This window comes from Vulpes lagopus, chromosome X (genome assembly GCF_018345385.1).
Source record: "Vulpes lagopus strain Blue_001 chromosome X, ASM1834538v1, whole genome shotgun sequence".
Lineage (NCBI taxonomy): Eukaryota > Metazoa > Chordata > Mammalia > Carnivora > Canidae > Vulpes > Vulpes lagopus.
Window position 1 is genome coordinate 17,251,959 of NC_054848.1, and position 17,179 is coordinate 17,269,137.

General features: G+C 36.5%; 1 protein-coding gene across 5 annotated transcripts in view; it reads left to right on the forward strand.

Moving 5' to 3' along the window:
- Positions 1-17,179, forward strand: part of CNKSR2 (connector enhancer of kinase suppressor of Ras 2) — a 273,141-nt gene that overhangs the window by 41,773 nt on the left and 214,189 nt on the right. For all 5 annotated transcript variants that reach the window (XM_041741834.1, XM_041741837.1, XM_041741833.1 and 2 more), the window contains exon 2: positions 7,319-7,482. In XM_041741834.1, coding sequence (XP_041597768.1) covers positions 7,319-7,482 — 164 coding nt within the window. The remainder of the gene's footprint in view (positions 1-7,318; positions 7,483-17,179) is intronic.

A 17,179-nucleotide genomic window follows, 5' to 3' on the forward strand; every position in this document is an offset into this window, starting at 1 on the left:
GGGATAATTTTAATGCTGCCTCTTTCAAATCCTTCAGTCCCTTCCATTGCTCTTAGGGTCACACTGCATCATCTCACCCCTGGACTGTTTCTCTAACCCTATCCTGCTCCATTCTTTTATCTCTGTATTTCAGCCAAACTACTTTCAGTTTTTCCAATGTGCGGTATTTCTTTTTGTAGCACAGGGTCTTTGCATATGTGTTTCTTTTGCCTGCATTGCCCATTCCTCCTCTTTGCCTAGGTAGCAATTTTTAAGCTTATGAATCATAATGTAGCCATTGATTCCTCAAGTAAACCTTCCATTCCTGACTTGTTACTCCAGCATAGGGTTAAGTCTCCTTTTTTGTTTCTCACAGCACAGTGTATTTTCTTCCTTCATACCAGTTATTATGGCCAGAATTTATACATCTGTTTTGTCAATTAAATGATTAATGATTAATGGTCATCTTCAGTATTATATAAACTCCAGAAAGTCAGTGGCCATGTCAGTCTTTGCTCAGCATGTGATTCCCAGTGCCTAGCACATAGTAATCACCTCTATAAATATTGATTAAATAAAGGACTGACTATATATCAGATGCTCTCTGTGCTCAGTGCTGTATGAAGGAATCAGTGATGCTACCCTTCAGGGTTCTCTAATCTGTTGGGGGGAATAAGACACTAATACAAAGATTACAACAAAACAGCATGAGTAATAAGTACCATAAGTGTAATATCTGTAGATTTAAAGAGAAGAGAGATCCATTTGATTTAATGATCAAGACCTGACAGGATTTCAACAACTAAATATGTAGAATATGTAAATATTCTTCTGGGTAATAGGAATAATCACATTAAGGAAAAGTTGAGTTGTTCAGTTTGGCTGTAGCATAGGATATATGAATGTGTAAGAGATAATGTCAGAAAAAAATAGTTTGGGGCCAGAACTTGGAGGCTCTTGAATGCTTGAATGAAAGATACAAGGCTAGATGGCCTTAAGCTTCCTTAAACAAACCAACAAGTAAAAAATGATTATCTATTAAGTCCTAAACTGAAAGACATCACTAATCTGTAGGTTTGCAACTAATTTCTTATGCTTGGTCTACCTGTGATTCTTTATTAAAGTTATTTTCCTATTAATAAAATATTCTTAGCAAAGACTGTGAAGATTTGGCAAAGAGATAGTTTCAGTGTTACTTAAAACTATCTGAAGTGGACTGTTAATTTGAGGGAGAAAGTGTTATCTTCGAAAAATATTTTATATGAATTCTTAAGTATATAATAGCCTAAGCTTTGTGATAAAACTAGTCTTTGTTTACTGAACACATCATTAAAATCATTTTAGATTGTTTTTAAAAATGAAAATATGTAAGTACAGAATAACTAATAATACATAGAGTTTATTTCATGTTTATATAAAGAGCATTTTAAATGCTCTTGTAACCTATCCTAAAATAGGTTAACTTGTAACCTATCCTAAAATTCACTTTGAGAAAAACTGCTTGTCCAGCTGCTTTACCACATTATGAATTTAAAACTTTAGAAATTAAAAATTATAAAACCATTCAAACATTGTTTTGTGTGATGTGCATATTTTAAGGTTGCTATCTCAGATTACCATATATCAGTATTTTAAAACTGAGCACTTTTAAGCAACTTGATAGTGCGTCCATGGGTTACTTTGTCCTCTTTAGTTGACTTTGGTGTAGTGTATCACTGGATATGTTTTAAGTACTTTTTTGTGAGTATTCTGATTTGATAAGTCATAACAAAAACTCAATTTTTATGTAGTCAAATATATCTGTCTTTTTCTTTACAGTTTCTGGCTCTCATTTGATACAGAACCAGACTTCTTCTAGTACCTTTTTATTTTTTAACATTCAATCTTGAGTCTGTTAGGTCTCCTAACACTGTCTCCTGGTTTCAATGCTGATAAAGTTTTCTTCTTTACTTTTGCTTTCTCTTGGTCATTTTGTAGGGAGGGGAGTTTTAAACCAGACATTTCTTTGAAATTCATTTTGAAGTTGCCTGGCATTTAAAATCTACTCTGGTTTAAAATGAATAACCAGAAACAGATTGTAAGGAAGTTGAATTCTTTAGAGAAATTGAACAATCGTATATTGTTACCCAGTCAAGATTTTTTTTTAGTCTCTTAAAAACAACATTAAATTATTAGAGAAACAAAGTAGGTCTGAGAAGAGTAGATATGACAACAATCAGCATAGTGAGGCTTGGGCTTCTCAGAAGTCCTCCAGAGACCACAGGCAGTGACTGGTTTTCTAATGCATCAGTCTACATACCCTGTATCCTATAACAGCTTCTTGGGGGAGAATTGTATTCATAGCCTTTCAGCTCTGCCATCAGCAGAGCAAATGAGTCTTTTCAAAGGTAGTTAAATGCATTAGTGTACACTGCCCCAAACTTAGTAGGTGTTTAATAAATAGTTGCTGAATAGAATGCTGGAAACACTGTTCCCTGGTCTGGATCTTTTATATCAAACACCATGAGAAAACATCAGAAGGAAAATTTTTCAGTGAAATTTGGAGTTTAATAGTATTTTCCAAATGTTTGTAAATACACTGGAGTATTTACAAGAGTAAATACACTTTTACTTAGTAAGAGTGATGGGCAGCTCATCTCTGAATCACAACAAGAATTATAAGGCTAGGGCAGCCTGGGTGGCTCAGTGGTTTAGCACCGCCTTCAGCCCAGGGTGTGATCCTGGAGACCCCGGATCAAGTCCCACGTCGGGCTCCCTGCATGGAAGCCTGCTTCTCCCTCTACCTGTGTCTCTGCCTCTGTGTGTGTGTGTGTGTGTGTCTCTCATGAATAAATAAATAAAATCTTTAAAAAAAAGAATTATAAGGTTATATCATCTGAGAACTATATCGGAATTGTTAAACAAATTTTAACTACATAAGTTCTAGAGCAAAATATCATTTTTCTAGAATAGTTCAGGAATTTGATTTACTAAATATTCTGGGTATCTGTTAAGTAGCTTGTATAATGATATAGGTTAGCCAGTTTTCCAATAATTAAAATACAATAAAGTCATTTAGTGCCAAAATGCTATTGAATATAATTTCATCCTTTTCAGATGGTTTAGGAAGTATCATAAGATCTAAAATAGGAATTATCTTTTGCTAGATCATTTATTGTTATATACTATAGAAGTATATAACTTCTATATAGAAGTGCATAAAAGAAGTATATAACTTCTATATAGAAGTGCATAGAAGAAAAGTATGGTTATATGAGCTTTCTGTCTGTTCGTAATGTAGAAAATGCTTTTATTGTCTATAGTAATTGTTGCAGTTGATACACAAATGCTAACTGATCATAACATTCAAGACCCCTTCCCCCAAAAAAGCCTTAAAAATAATAAAAAAGATTTTTGAATTTAAACCTTTTGGCAGGAAGACTCTTTGACATTTTTGAATTGGGCACTGGCTTGATCAAAGAGTGTTTTGAAAGATCTGACAGTGATAGACTGGACAGACTGCTGCCAGGGGGAGCAGATGGGCTTCGGGGCAGACTTCAGCACGAGGAAGCTGGTGACAATGAGATCAGAAATGAAAGGACAGAGGAAGAGCTATTTTAAATGAAGAAATGATGTTTCTTACTAACTGACAAGATAAGAGATTAAATTGGGGAATCATCTAAGATGATTCTGAGACTAGAAAAATGGTGGTAGAAATAGAGAAATAACTTGCTTAGGAGAATGAGATTGTAAATGAGGCAATTGAGTCTGGTGTGATTTTGGTCTTTGGTGATCTTGTAAAAAAAGCAGTGTCAGTGAAATTAAAAAAAGGGACTGAAAACTACATTAAAATTAAGACTTTCTGCCTCAAATTATCATTCATGTATTTGAGTCCAGCAGAAGGATACTGGATTAATATGTGCTTGTTTTAATTTCTTGACCTTATTTTGCAGAAGGGACCAAGGTCCTCACAAATCTTCATTTGTTGATCTTTGTTCTTCACAGTAAATAGTGGCAATTGGAACTCTTAAAAATGAATTTACATTTTTATTTTTTGCTGTAAATATTAGAGTGTTCTGTATATATAAGAGCACATGTATTATGTATAAAATGGTGTAAAAAGTAAAATTTCCTGGAGCAGGGATAGAGTCATCTTCATAATACCATTTTCTAAGTGGATTTTTAAGATTTTGAACATTAGGGCTCCTAGGCAGCTCAGTCAGTTAAGTGTCCAACTCTTGGTTTCATCTCAGGTCATGCTCTCCTAGTCCTGGGACCCAGCCCTGCCTCAGGTGCCACATTCAGTGCAGAATCTGATTCAGATTCTGTCTCCTTCCTCCTCTGCCCCTCCCCACTCACACATGCTCTCTCTCAAATAAAAAAATTTTTAAAAGATTTTAAACATTAAATATAATAATTTGTACCTTTTGTATCTATGTCCACATATAGTGGATTAATTTATTTACTTCATCTTTTGTAATATTGTTGATTTACTAGAAATTTGTATATCCTTAGGACGTCTTTCAAATGTCATCATTTTGTAAATGATTAATTATTTTTGGAACATCTGTCTAGATCCATGATTATGTTCATTCCTCTTTCCTGCAGATGATGGAAAGCAGTATAATTCGCTGAAAAAAATCAAAGACGCATGTCATAGTAATGATTTCAAACCTTCTTTTTAATTGTTTTAAGGCATGGCTTTAGACAAAATGATGCATATAGTTTGTTTAATATCTCATTTAACAAAAGTGCACAATCTTCTTCATGGTATGCTTGTGTGGTTTAGAGTATTGATCAAAATTTATTTTCTGTATGTTTTCTTAAGAAAAATAGCAATTTGTAAGTGAAAGTTATAAAATTTACTTATAATCATTTAGAACATAGGTCAACAAGAAAGGATACAATTTGGTGGAAAGTAAAGAAATAATCCATGTCACATTAGAGCTTAAATAAAAGAGGTAGATAATGACACTTTTAAAATCTGGTATGGGGCAATGGGTGGTTCAGTGGTTAAGCATCTGCCTTTGCTCGGGTTGTGATCCTGGAGTCCTGGGACCAGACCCCCATCGGGCTCCCTGCAGGGAACTTGCTTCTCCCTCTGCCTATATCTCTGTGCCCTTCTCTGTGTTTCTCATGAATAAACAAAATTCTTTTAAAAAATAATATAAAATCTGGTATATTATTTGTTCTCATGTATTGAATAAATGTTACAGTTTTGAAGACTAGTCATAATCACTGAAGAACTTCTCATTCTTGAAAATGGGACAGCTCTACTTTAAATAAAATAGTTTGAGTGAGTAAGGCGGTTTTAGCTGTTACATGTATGCTGTGTAGACCTTAGAATGATGAAGTTTGGGCCTTTAGCCTAATATTATAACATATTCATTTTTGTGATTTTTGTAGATGGCTTTTTAGCTTTTTAGACCATATTTTCTCCATACACAGATTTGAGATGTTGATTTTGACCTTTCAGTCAAAACAAAAACTCTAAAATATTATAAAGTCATTTATTATTTATAATTCAGGTAAGAAAACATGTATATAAAAGCACCTTAGAGTTCATAGATATGCATATTAACACAAAGTGATAGTCTTATAATTTTATTATAATATCCTAGCTGTATATTTGCCAAGTATTTTACATTTTAAATAATAGGAGCCAAGATACTTCCTATAGTATGGGGTAATATACCTTGATAGTTAAATTAGGCACCAATTAATGAGATCTCTCCCTTATTTCTCCCCTGCCACATATTATGTCACTTGGTCTGTAACCGTAATAAGGATGCTGATGGCATTGGTGCTCTAGGAGATCCCTTATCATTCCTTTACTCAAAATGTTGTCTCCTATTATTCTGCAATGTATTAAGACCTGAGTGTCTCAAAATGCCATGTACCAAATGTTCTTTCTCTCCACTCTCATTTTTAGATTTAGCTCTTACTTAAAACGTTCCTGATTTTCTCTGACCAGGTGATACGTAATAAAATTACATGTTGATTTGTTCATTTTACACTTATCGATTCCTACTCTATGTTAGTCACTATGCTAAGCCCTGGATTTTCATTCAGAAGACACAGTTCCTACCTTCACGGAATTTCCAAAGTATTGGGCATATGCAGATGAGAACAAACTATAATACAATGTGGCTATTGTTGTAATGAAGGTCTGTACTGTAGAGTGGGAGATTGGGAAGTGTAGAGTGTGTCTGGAATGGGTCTGTATAGGAAGGCAAAGTCAAGATTGGGAAGGGCCTTGAACACTGTATAAAGGAATTCGGATTTTATTTTGTCATAAATATGAGGAAACTGAAAAGTCTTGAGATAAAGAATGGCATCAGAATTTTTATGTCGGGAGAGATGAATTGAAAGGGATAGTGACTTGCAGCAGGAAACTCATAAAACTGCGTTAGTCTAGATGAGAGGTATTTGTGACCTGATTTAAGATTAAGACCTTTTAGTTTTTGGTAATTACCTCATTTTCTTGGTACTCCTTACTTAAAATCTGGAGAGAAGTAATCTTGTTAATCCTGTTCACCATTTGTTCATCTTTTGTATCAGGTTATTTCATAGGCAGTTGAAGCTGACCCAATCTGTAGCCTGTCTTTTCACTTATGAAGTGCCCTGAGTAATCTTGAAAAATGTATATCCAGTCTGGATTTCACATTTGTATTTGAGTTAAATCTAAATGTTAATGGATCAGGGAGTACATTGCAGGTGATGTAAAAAGGTAAGGGGCTTGTGTCTGAAGGGAATAACAAACAAGTGGAGAATACAGGATTAAAGAAATCAAGGAAAGTTTTTTGTTGTGTTTGTTTTTTAAGATGGCAGAGGTTCTAATATAGGAGCTGATGGCTAGGAAATGGCTAAAATAAGAGAGTGTTTAATTTTTTTAATTGTTGAAGTAGTGTTAAGGTGGCAAAAGATGGGGTTCCAGAGAGCACAGGAAGATCAATAAGTCTTGTATAGGAAGGAAAGATAACTCTCCCTCTGCAGTGGAGTTAGAAAAGAAAGGAGGAGTGAGGTATAGGTAAGGTTAGAAGTGGGGAGAACCTGCTTGTTAGCACACTTAATGAAATAGGCAACAAAGAGAACTAATTGAGAAGTGAGGTAAAGATTTCCAATAATTGCTGAGGAAAATTCAAAGAGGAACCTAGCAACTAGGAATATCATGGAGTGGGGTTTTTTTCTTCCTGCCATCCATTTGTGGGCTGAAAAAAAGTGGATGATTGAACTAGTCCAGAGTTGGAGTGGACTTAGCTTGTGACTTGATAGGAGTTAAGCTTATTTTGTTTTATTTTTTCTGTGTATTTGGTTCAACTGGTTTTTCATTCTGGTCTTCCATAATTTTCTTCTGCAGGTCTTGATGACTGTCTACAGCAGTACATTAAGAACTTCGAGAGGGAGAAGATCAGTGGGGACCAGCTGCTGCGCATTACACACCAGGAGCTAGAGGATCTGGGGGTCAGCCGCATTGGCCATCAGGAGCTCATCTTGGAAGCAGTCGATCTTCTATGTGCGCTGGTAAGGACATTAATTGGTGCGAAAGGAAACTTGCATTATGTCCTTCTAAAATCTTTTCCTTTTTTAGTTTATTTCCTTCTTTTTTCTTCTCTATTTAAAAATAATTTACATGCAAGTAGGAAAAACTCCCCTAATTCTCAACTGACTGGAAATGGTATTTTCCTCCTTTGTTAAATTTGGTATAAAATATACTGCCAAATTAAAAATTAAGGAGGCTTATAACTCAACCAGTGATATTACATTTAGTTACTTCAGAAACTTTATGTTAGAGCTCACTAAGGGAGGTTTCACAGCATCATTTGGAATATACAATTGTATATAATCAGTTATAAAGTCCATTCCCTTCTAAAAGTTTTGATTTAGCTTCTTAAATATTAAGAAATCCTATTTTAGAAAAATCACTCTTAAAATAATCAAATTATTTGAATGTTCTAAGTGTATACATCCAGTAAAAACTGAGTATTGTACATTATATGGTTACTTTTGTCAATATACAAGAGAAATCAAGTGTCAAAATAATCCTACAAGATTCTGATAATAAATTAAATATTCTGAAAGGAACATGGATATTTTTTTCCATGTTAGGTAAGATGACACCTGATTGGTTTTAAATTCTTACAGATATTTGTAAAGGGGCTAGAACTACAACGAGAAAAAAATACATCAGTATAATAATATAATAATCTGTGATTTAAATTTGGCTCAGTCCATTACTGACACTTGTGGGCAAGTAATTTCATCATAATCTTGGTTTGTTTATTTATTTTTGTTTTTTAAATCTTTTATTTATGAGAGAGAGAGAGAGAGAGAGAGAGAGAGAGAGAGAGAGGTGGGAGCGGCAAGGAGCAGAAGGAAAGGGGAAAAAAAACAAATGCCCCACTGAGCACAGAGCCTGATGCAGGGCTCAATACAACTCAGATCATGACCTGAGCTGAAATCAGGAGATCAAGAGTTGGACACTGAACTGACTGAGCTGCCCAGTAGCCCCACCTTGGTTTTTTATTTTTAAGATTTTATTTATTATTTATGAGAGACACAGAGAGAGAGGCAGAGACATAGGCAAAGGGAGAAGTAGGCTTCCTGTGGGGAGCACAATGCGGGACTCGATCCTAGGACCCTGGGATCATGACCTGAGCCAAAGGCAGATGCTCAACCACTGAGCTACTCAGGCACCCCCACCTTGGGTTTTTAATATAAAATGGAGATAATAACAATTGCCTCTTGGAGGTGTTGTGAAAAGCAAATGAGATGGTATTTGTGTAGTGCCTGATTCAGTGCCTGGCACACAGTAGGCATTGAATAAGTAGTTAACTATTAAAATGGTGATATGTAATAAGAAATGAGTAGATAATTATACATAATTCAATAATCAATTAATACACTCAGCACTTGTGTGTCCGATGTAAGATGTAGTTCCTGCCCTCTTGAAAAGCCTATGGGGGAGGAGTGACATAACAAATAATCACAATATCGTAGTATAATTAGTAAAATAAAAGTATGAGCTAAGTGTATGGGGGCACAGAAGGGAAAACAACTAGCTTTAACTATGGCAGGTGGGTTCATATTGCAAAAGAGATGATATTTAAGGAGCCTAGAGAAGGATGAGCATGTGTTTGGAAGACAAGAGGGAATGGCACTCCATGTAGATAAAACAACACATGCACAGGCACACAGAATAAAGAGCATGCCTGGTGGGTTTGAACATGGTTATCTATTTGAGATGACAAAAATAAATGGGAAACAGTGGCAGAAAATTAGCCTTTAAAAGATAGAATTGAGGGATGCCTGGGTGGCTCAGCAGTTTAGAGCCTGCCTTTGGCCCAGGGCATGATCCTGGAGTCCTGGGATTGAGTCTCACATCAGGCTCCCTGCATGGAGCCTGCTTCTCCCTCTGCCTGTGTGTCTGCCTCTGTGTGTGTGTGTGTGTGTGTGTGTGTGTGTCTTATAAATAAATAAATAAATAAATAAATAAATAAATAAATAAATAATCTTTTTAAAAAATAAAAAATAAAAGATAGAATAGGCCCAGACTATAAAGTACCTAAACATCATGATAAGAGATTTATACTTTCTAGTGTGAATATTGGGAAACCATATAGGAATGATCAAATATTTGTTTAAAAAGGTAGTGAAGAAATGGGTAGGAAATATCAGAAAGGGAGACAGAACATAAAGACTCTTAACTCTGGGAAATGTACTAGGGGTGGTGGAAGGGGAGGAGGGCGGGGGTTGGGGGTGAATGAGTGATGGGCACTGAGGGGGGCACTTGATGGGATGAGCACTGGGTGTTTTTCTGTATGTTGGTAAATTGAACACCAATAAAAATTAATTAAAAAAATAAATTTATTATAAAAAATAAAATAAATATAACTACTACAAAAAAAAAGGTAGTGAAAAGGAGGTAATGGAGTGGGCACAATCTGAAGACCAGATGAACAATTCAGAAGTGTTTTAAATAATCAACTTAGGGGGATCCCTGGGTGGCTCAGCGGTTTAGCATTTGCCTTTGGCCCAGGGCGCGATCCTGGAGTCCAGGGATCGAGTCCCACATCAGGCTCCCAGCATGGGCCTGCTTCTCCCTCCTCCTGTGTCTCGGCCTCTCTCTGTCTCTATGTCTATCATAAATAAATAAATCTTTAAAAAAATAAGCTATTAGTAGGTTTGAACTAAAGATGTGCAACAGGAATAGAGAGGATCTGATGAATATGAGGGGTGAGATAAAGGGAGGAGTTGAGAAAGTCCATATTTTCTAGCTGCAGAGATAGAGTAGATAATTTTGCAATAATGAAGATGAGCAATAATAGCAAGAACAGATTTAGGTGGGAATATAAATTGAGTTTTAGATTGGTTGGATTTGAGGCATCTCTGAGTTATCCAGAAAAAGATACTCATCAAAAGTTGAACATACGAATTTGGAGTTTGAGAAGTGGCTGAAGATAGAGATTTGGTAGTCTCCAGGATATAAAGATTGAATCCATAGAGAGAGAGGAGATCACCCAGGGAGGGCCTGTAGAATGTAATAAAAAAAGGACTCAGCTCTACACTGGGGATGGGAAGGAAGAAGAGGAGGCTGCAGAGGAGACTTATGGAGTGATTGGAGAAGTATAAAGACAGCTTCAAAAGAATTGTCACAAAAGCAATGGGGAATGAGTGTTATTTTCATTAAGGAACATCAATAATATCATCACATTTCACTAAAAGCCAATAGGATAGGCAAGGAAAAACAACCTGACTGAGGGGTACCTAGCTGGCTCACTTGAAGAGGATGCTACTCTTGATTCTCAGGGTCATGAGTTCAAGCCCCATGTTGGGTGTGGAGCCTACATTTAAAAAATTGTCCTGACTGAAAACAATTTCTAAAGTAGAGTACTATCTGAAACCACACTGATTGAATATTTACCTCCCATTTATACATCTCAGTCTTAACCTTAATTGTCATTTCCTCAAAAATACATTCTCTGATTATTCCCTCACCATTGGTGGAGGTAAGCTACTTACTGTTATTCTCTTAACTCTCGTCTCATTTTGTAATTACATATTTATGTGTGTATTTATCAGTTTAATGTCTGATTCTTCTGCTAGACTGTAAGCTTTGTGGGAAAAGTAATTGTGCTTATTAAATACCTAGTGTGTAGCATAGATACCTGGCAGTAGTGGATGCTGAATAAATATATTTTGCAAGTGGTGTAAGAGGCTTGACATGTTTTTCCGTGATAGTTTGGGGATCTTCTTATTTCCCTATTCCTGAGATCAGAGAAATCAGCTTAGAGTAGAACACTCTAACTCATATCAGAATCAGATCACAGAAATCATGCTTGATGTAACAGATATTACTCAAGGTAAGGTAGGAGTCCTCACTGTTTTTGCATACTGGTCTCCAGATCTGAGTCAGTGCGGCCATGAAGGTACAACAGAAGTGGCTTGGAGATTGATGCATCATCTAGCAGTTCTCTATTTGCCACACCTTTTTTTGAAGAGAGGGAGAGAATGGGGAGGGGCAGAGGGAGAGAGGGAGAATCTTCAGCAGACTCCATGCCCACCAGGGACTCCAGTGTGGGGCTCCATCTCATAACCCTGAGATCATGACCTGGGCTGAAATCAAGAGTCAGATGCTTAACCAACTGAGCCACCCAGGTGCCCTATTTGCCGCCTCTTTTATAACAGTAAATAGTTGGGTATGTCAGAGTTTGAAGTTCAGGATGTTATGTCTCATAAGCAGGACTCTTCGGAGATAAACCACTTGTGTGCTGGGCTTCTGACAAGATTGGTGATTACAGCACTACCTACAAGTAGTCTGGACCTCCAGACTTTAGAGTTTGGCCCATGAACGATCTCTGCTGACCTAAACTTACTTAGAAAGATGGCGTGAGAGATACATGTCTAGACCATTTCAGTGTTCTCAGCATAGAGCTGTGGTAAATCTCTTAGATGCTGAGTTTTAATTCTTCCATAGTTCTGCATTTAAACACCACAGTGTTGCATCATTTTCTTGGGAAAAAAAAACACATTAAATTCATTCTTTCTGTGTTTATTCAGCAATAAATTGGTCACATTCCCCAAAGAGGACAAATATTAAACTTCCCTTCTACCACTTCCTAATGACTATACATCAGTAAGTTAGAAGTGCAGATATCGAGGCACCTGGATGGCTCAGTGGTTGAGCATTGACCTTTGGCTCAGGTCATGATCTCGGGGTCCTAGGATCGAGTCCAACATCCAACTCCCTGCAGGGAGCCTGCTTCTTCCTCTCTGCCTCTCTCTGTGTCTCTCATGAATGAATAAACAAAATCTTTTTTTAAGTGCGGATATCTTCCATTTTGTGTAATAAATATTTTCCAGTGAATATAAAGTGAATTTCTGAGCAATGAATTCTGATTTATGTTCACATACCATTATTAAATTAGGAGGTGAGATCCCTCATCAACAAGCTGAGTTGACTAGACCAGGAGGTGTGCTATTGGGAATGGGGTATTGTGTCTTTTCTCTTTGAAACTTAACTGTCTCTATTGGCTTTCTACTTTACTTTTTTTCTTACATCTACTGTTTTTATTTCTTCTTTTAACAATTATATATATTTATGCTCAGACAGTGATGCTACAAGAATTGCAAAGGTGTAAAAAGCATACTTGGTGTTAAGATGTATACAATCTAGTAAAGAAGACAATAGTCAGATAATATAGATTTAAAGAAAATCTCAGGGGAGTGCAGAAGGAAATGATGAAAACTAGTGTGGGATTCAGGAAGTGTAGGTGGGATTTGCATTGGGACTTGCAGGATGAGTAGAATGTTTGCCAGACAAAAAGTTGGGGAAAAGTTTTCTAGGCAGAAGAAATATTATGTGTAAAGACAGAATTGTGAGAGAGTATGAAATATTCAGAGAAAAATGACAGTTTTGATTTGACTGGTGCAGAGTGGGAAGTGATAGGAAGAAAGGCAACTTACATTTTGTATCACATTAGAATTTTTTGCTTAGGTTTTTTATGCTCTCTGCCCAGTACTTAGCACATAGAGGATATTAAATTAATGTTATCTTACTGAATGAAGTTTTCTTCTGCCTTTTCCCAGAGAACTGTAACTTTTTTCTCTTGCCTCTGACTGAAGTTTCTGTTCCTTGTAAAAGGGAGACACAGAAAAATTACCAAATTCCTCTGCTTCTTTCAAGCTATGGAATATTTTCATCTGCCTTATTTTAAAGTTAGTGGGGAAGAAATGTTATGGCATTTCATGAAAATCAAAGGTTTATTTAGTAACTTGTTCATTCATGCAACATATATTTATTTAAGCACCAGCTATATTATCGTACCATGTTATTCTAGAAAGAAGCTGTTCATGATTTGGAGGTGTGTTAACTCTTTCCTGCTGTTATGCTATCATTTAGTGTGCTTCAATAGAGAGCACAGTATATTAACTGAAATAGTAAAGCATAAATAAAATATATAGTTCAATGTATAGCCCTTAATTTATGCTCTGACAATAAACCTTGTTATTGGGAAGTATAAGTGAATCATTTATGACAGGATAAGAACAGTTTTCATTTCATTCTTCATGTACTTTTCATATAATAGGTATTTTGCATGAAAATTTGGATGTCTGCAATTGCTAGGATTTGTTTCTTTGCAACATAATTGCTTGGTTCATTCATCTCAAAATAATTCATTTCTAAAAAATATTCATTAATGCAATCCTTTTACGACTCACTCATATTTATAAAGCAAAGTATTATAAAACCTAAACACCTGCTACATGATGCAATCAAATTAAGGGCTCTGAATAAAATAACATTGACATTGTAAAATACGTGGTGCCAATATTGAATATTTTTTTGTTAAGTGTTTAGGGAATTTGCCACTAGTGAGGATACAGCCAGCTTGATCTTTTAAAATGTTAAGTGTATTCTTCATTTCTTTCCTGTGCTTTTGCACACATCTAATTAATACAGAAGAACAGTATGAACTTAGCACCAATTATTTAAGAATAGACTGGCTATGTTGAATGAGTGTAGCCACAACTGGTTCTTGACAGACAGTATATAAACAAATATGTAACATATAGGACAAAGAAAATAACTAACTACATTTCATGTCCTAGCTTTTGTTTTCGTGGTATAGTCCTTTCTATAGTAGTCATGCATATTTGTCCCAATGCATATCCAGTACAAAACAAGTCTGTATTACATAAATCTGCACTTTTTAAAAGTTGAGGGAATAGGTAGGAGAGGAAGATAGTGGCAGAGTAGGAGGACCCTAAATTTGTCTCATCCCAGGAACACAACTAGATAACTATTCAATCATCCTAAATACTCCAGAAATTGACCTGAAGGGGTATAGAACAAGCTCCACAAATAAAAGGGAGAGAAGAGGCCACATCAAGATGGTAAGAAATGTGGTAACATGGTTTAGGGGAGAAACAGCTCACAGTGCTGCAGAGGGGAGGGAGCCATGGGCCCAGAGAAGGGCTACAGAGAAAGGAGCACATAGGGGAACTGTACACAAGGAAATAATTTCCCCAAAGCCATTGGCTTGGAAAACGAGAGGGGCTGAATTTTGTGAGTTCTTGGCAACCAGCAGGGCTTAAAGCCTAGAGTTTTAAAGGTCAGTAGGCTTTGCTGGGATAGAGCCCTGCGGACACTGCCCTGCTCCTGAAGAGAAGGCAGACAAACAACCTGGGGCGGGGGGAGACAGCCTGGAATTAGCAATATGAGGAATGCCTGGGGCTGACAGGGGAGAAATTATCCACTTGGTGTAGCACAGAGAGGCAGCTCTCACAGAGACATCTCTCTCTCCCAGAACAAAGGAGCTGGCTAGTGCCATTTCCCTCCTCCACCTCTCAGCAGGGACACTGGCTGCCTAACTGGCTTACACCAGGCCCCACCTCCCTGCACTCTTGACTTTTCAGTCAAGTTCACCTCAATTCTAGTGCAGTAGGACCCTCGCACAGAAGACTAGGACAAACCCCTGCCCACACCACATCTTTCAGCCAGAGAGTCCCACAGGGTCTCAGTTCTGGTGGAACTGGTATCAGATCTCATTTGACAAGCAGATCAGGGCACACCTAATTAAAACTCTCCATATTCAGGCCAAGGACCAAACACTGCCCACAGTAGGCTAGGAGAGCCTGTGAAGACAACTGACCTGAAGGATAGAACAGCCAAAACACAACTCAGTGAATTCAGCACACACCAGAGACACTCCCTGAAGTGCCAGGCCCTGGGCATTACATGACCTCTTCTTTATAACTCCATTACTTTCAGGGGCAGGAGACACAACTGACTTTTCTAACACAGAGAAGAAGGCAGAGACTTAGACAAAATGCCAAGATCTCAGAGAGACTTAACCCAAATGAAAGAAGAAGGTACAGCCATGACCAGAGATCAAAGCAAAACTGATAAAAGTAACATGCCTGATGGAGAATGAAAAGTGACAATCATAAGGATACTCATTGGCCTTGAAAAAAGAATGGAAAACATCAGTGAGACCATTACCACAGAGATAAAAGTGTTACAAAAGAATCTGAAATAAAGAATGCAATAAACAAAATCAGAAACAGGCTTGGTGCAATGAACAGCAGGCTAGAAAAGCAGAGGAATGAATTAGTGGCCTAGAAGACAAAATAATAGGAGGTAATGAAGCTGAACAAAGAAGAGAAGGATTATGCAACACAAGAAAAGACTTCGAGAATCAATGTCTCCATCAAGCATAATAACATTCATATTATGGGAATCCCAGAAAAAGAAAACAGAAAAGGAGGCAGAAAACTTATTTGAGAAGTAATAGCTGAAGTTTTCAGCTGGGTAAAGAAAATGAACATCTAGATCCAGGAGGCACAGAAAACTCTGATCAAAATGAACAAAAGCAAGCCAACACCAAAACATATTATAGTTAAATTTGTAGAATACAGTGATAAAGAAAAAGTCTTAAAAGCAGCAAGACAAAAGAAGTCCCTAATTTACAGAGGACCCATATGGCTAGGTAGAGATTTCTCAACAGAAACATGGGATGCCAGAAGACAATGGCAGGATATATTCAAAGTGCTGAATGGGAAAAATCTGCAGCCAAGAATACTCTATCCAGCAAAGCTATCATTCAGAGTTGAAGAAGAGATAAAGAGTTTCCCAGACAAACAAAAACTAAAGGAGTTCATGACCACTAAACCAGCTCTACAAGAAATATTGAGGGGATTCTGAGTGGAAAAGAGAGACCAAAAATACAAAGACAAGAAAGGATAAGGAAACCTCCAGACACAACAGCAAAACAAGTAATAATATGGCACTAAATAGGTATCTATCAATAGTTACTTTGAATGTAAATGGACTAAATGCTCCAATCAAAAGACATGGGGTGTCAGAATGAATAAAAAAACAAGACCTATCTATATACTGCCTACAAGAGACTCATTTTAGACCTAAACACATCTACAGATTGAAATTGAGGGGATGAAGAAAAAAATATCATGCAAATGGATATCAAAAGAAAGAAAGAGTAGCAATACTTATATCAGAAAAATTAGACTTTAAAACAAAGACTGTAAAAAGAGACCATGAAGGGCACTGTGTTATCATAAAGAGGACAATCCAACAAAAAGATATGTAAAATTGTTAAGTACTTATGCACCCGAATGGGAGCACCCACATATGTAAAACAATTAGTTACAAATATAAACAAACCAGTTGATAATAACACAATAATAGTAGGGGATGTTAGCACTTCACTTACATCAATGGACAGATCATTGAAACAGAAAACAAACAAGGAAACAATGAATTTGAATGACACACTAGACCAGATGGACTTAACAGATATATTCAGAACATTTCATCTGAAAAAAAAAGCAGAATACACATTCTTTTCAAGTGGACATGGAATATTCTTTGGAATAGTTCACATATTAGATCACAAAACAGGCCTTAATAAGCACAAAGAGATTGAAATCATACCACGCACCTTTTTTTGATCATAACACTGTGAAGCTAGAAGTCAACCAGAAGAAAACACTTGGAAATACAAATACATGGAGGTTTAAGCTGTGTGCTACTAAACAATGAATGAGTCAGCCAGGAAATCAAAGAAGAAATTAAAAAATACATGGAAACAAATGAAAATGAAAACACAATGGTCCAAAACCTTTGGAATGCAGCAAAAGTGGTCCTAAAAGGGATGTATATAGCAATACAGACTTACCTCAAAGCAGGGAAAACCTC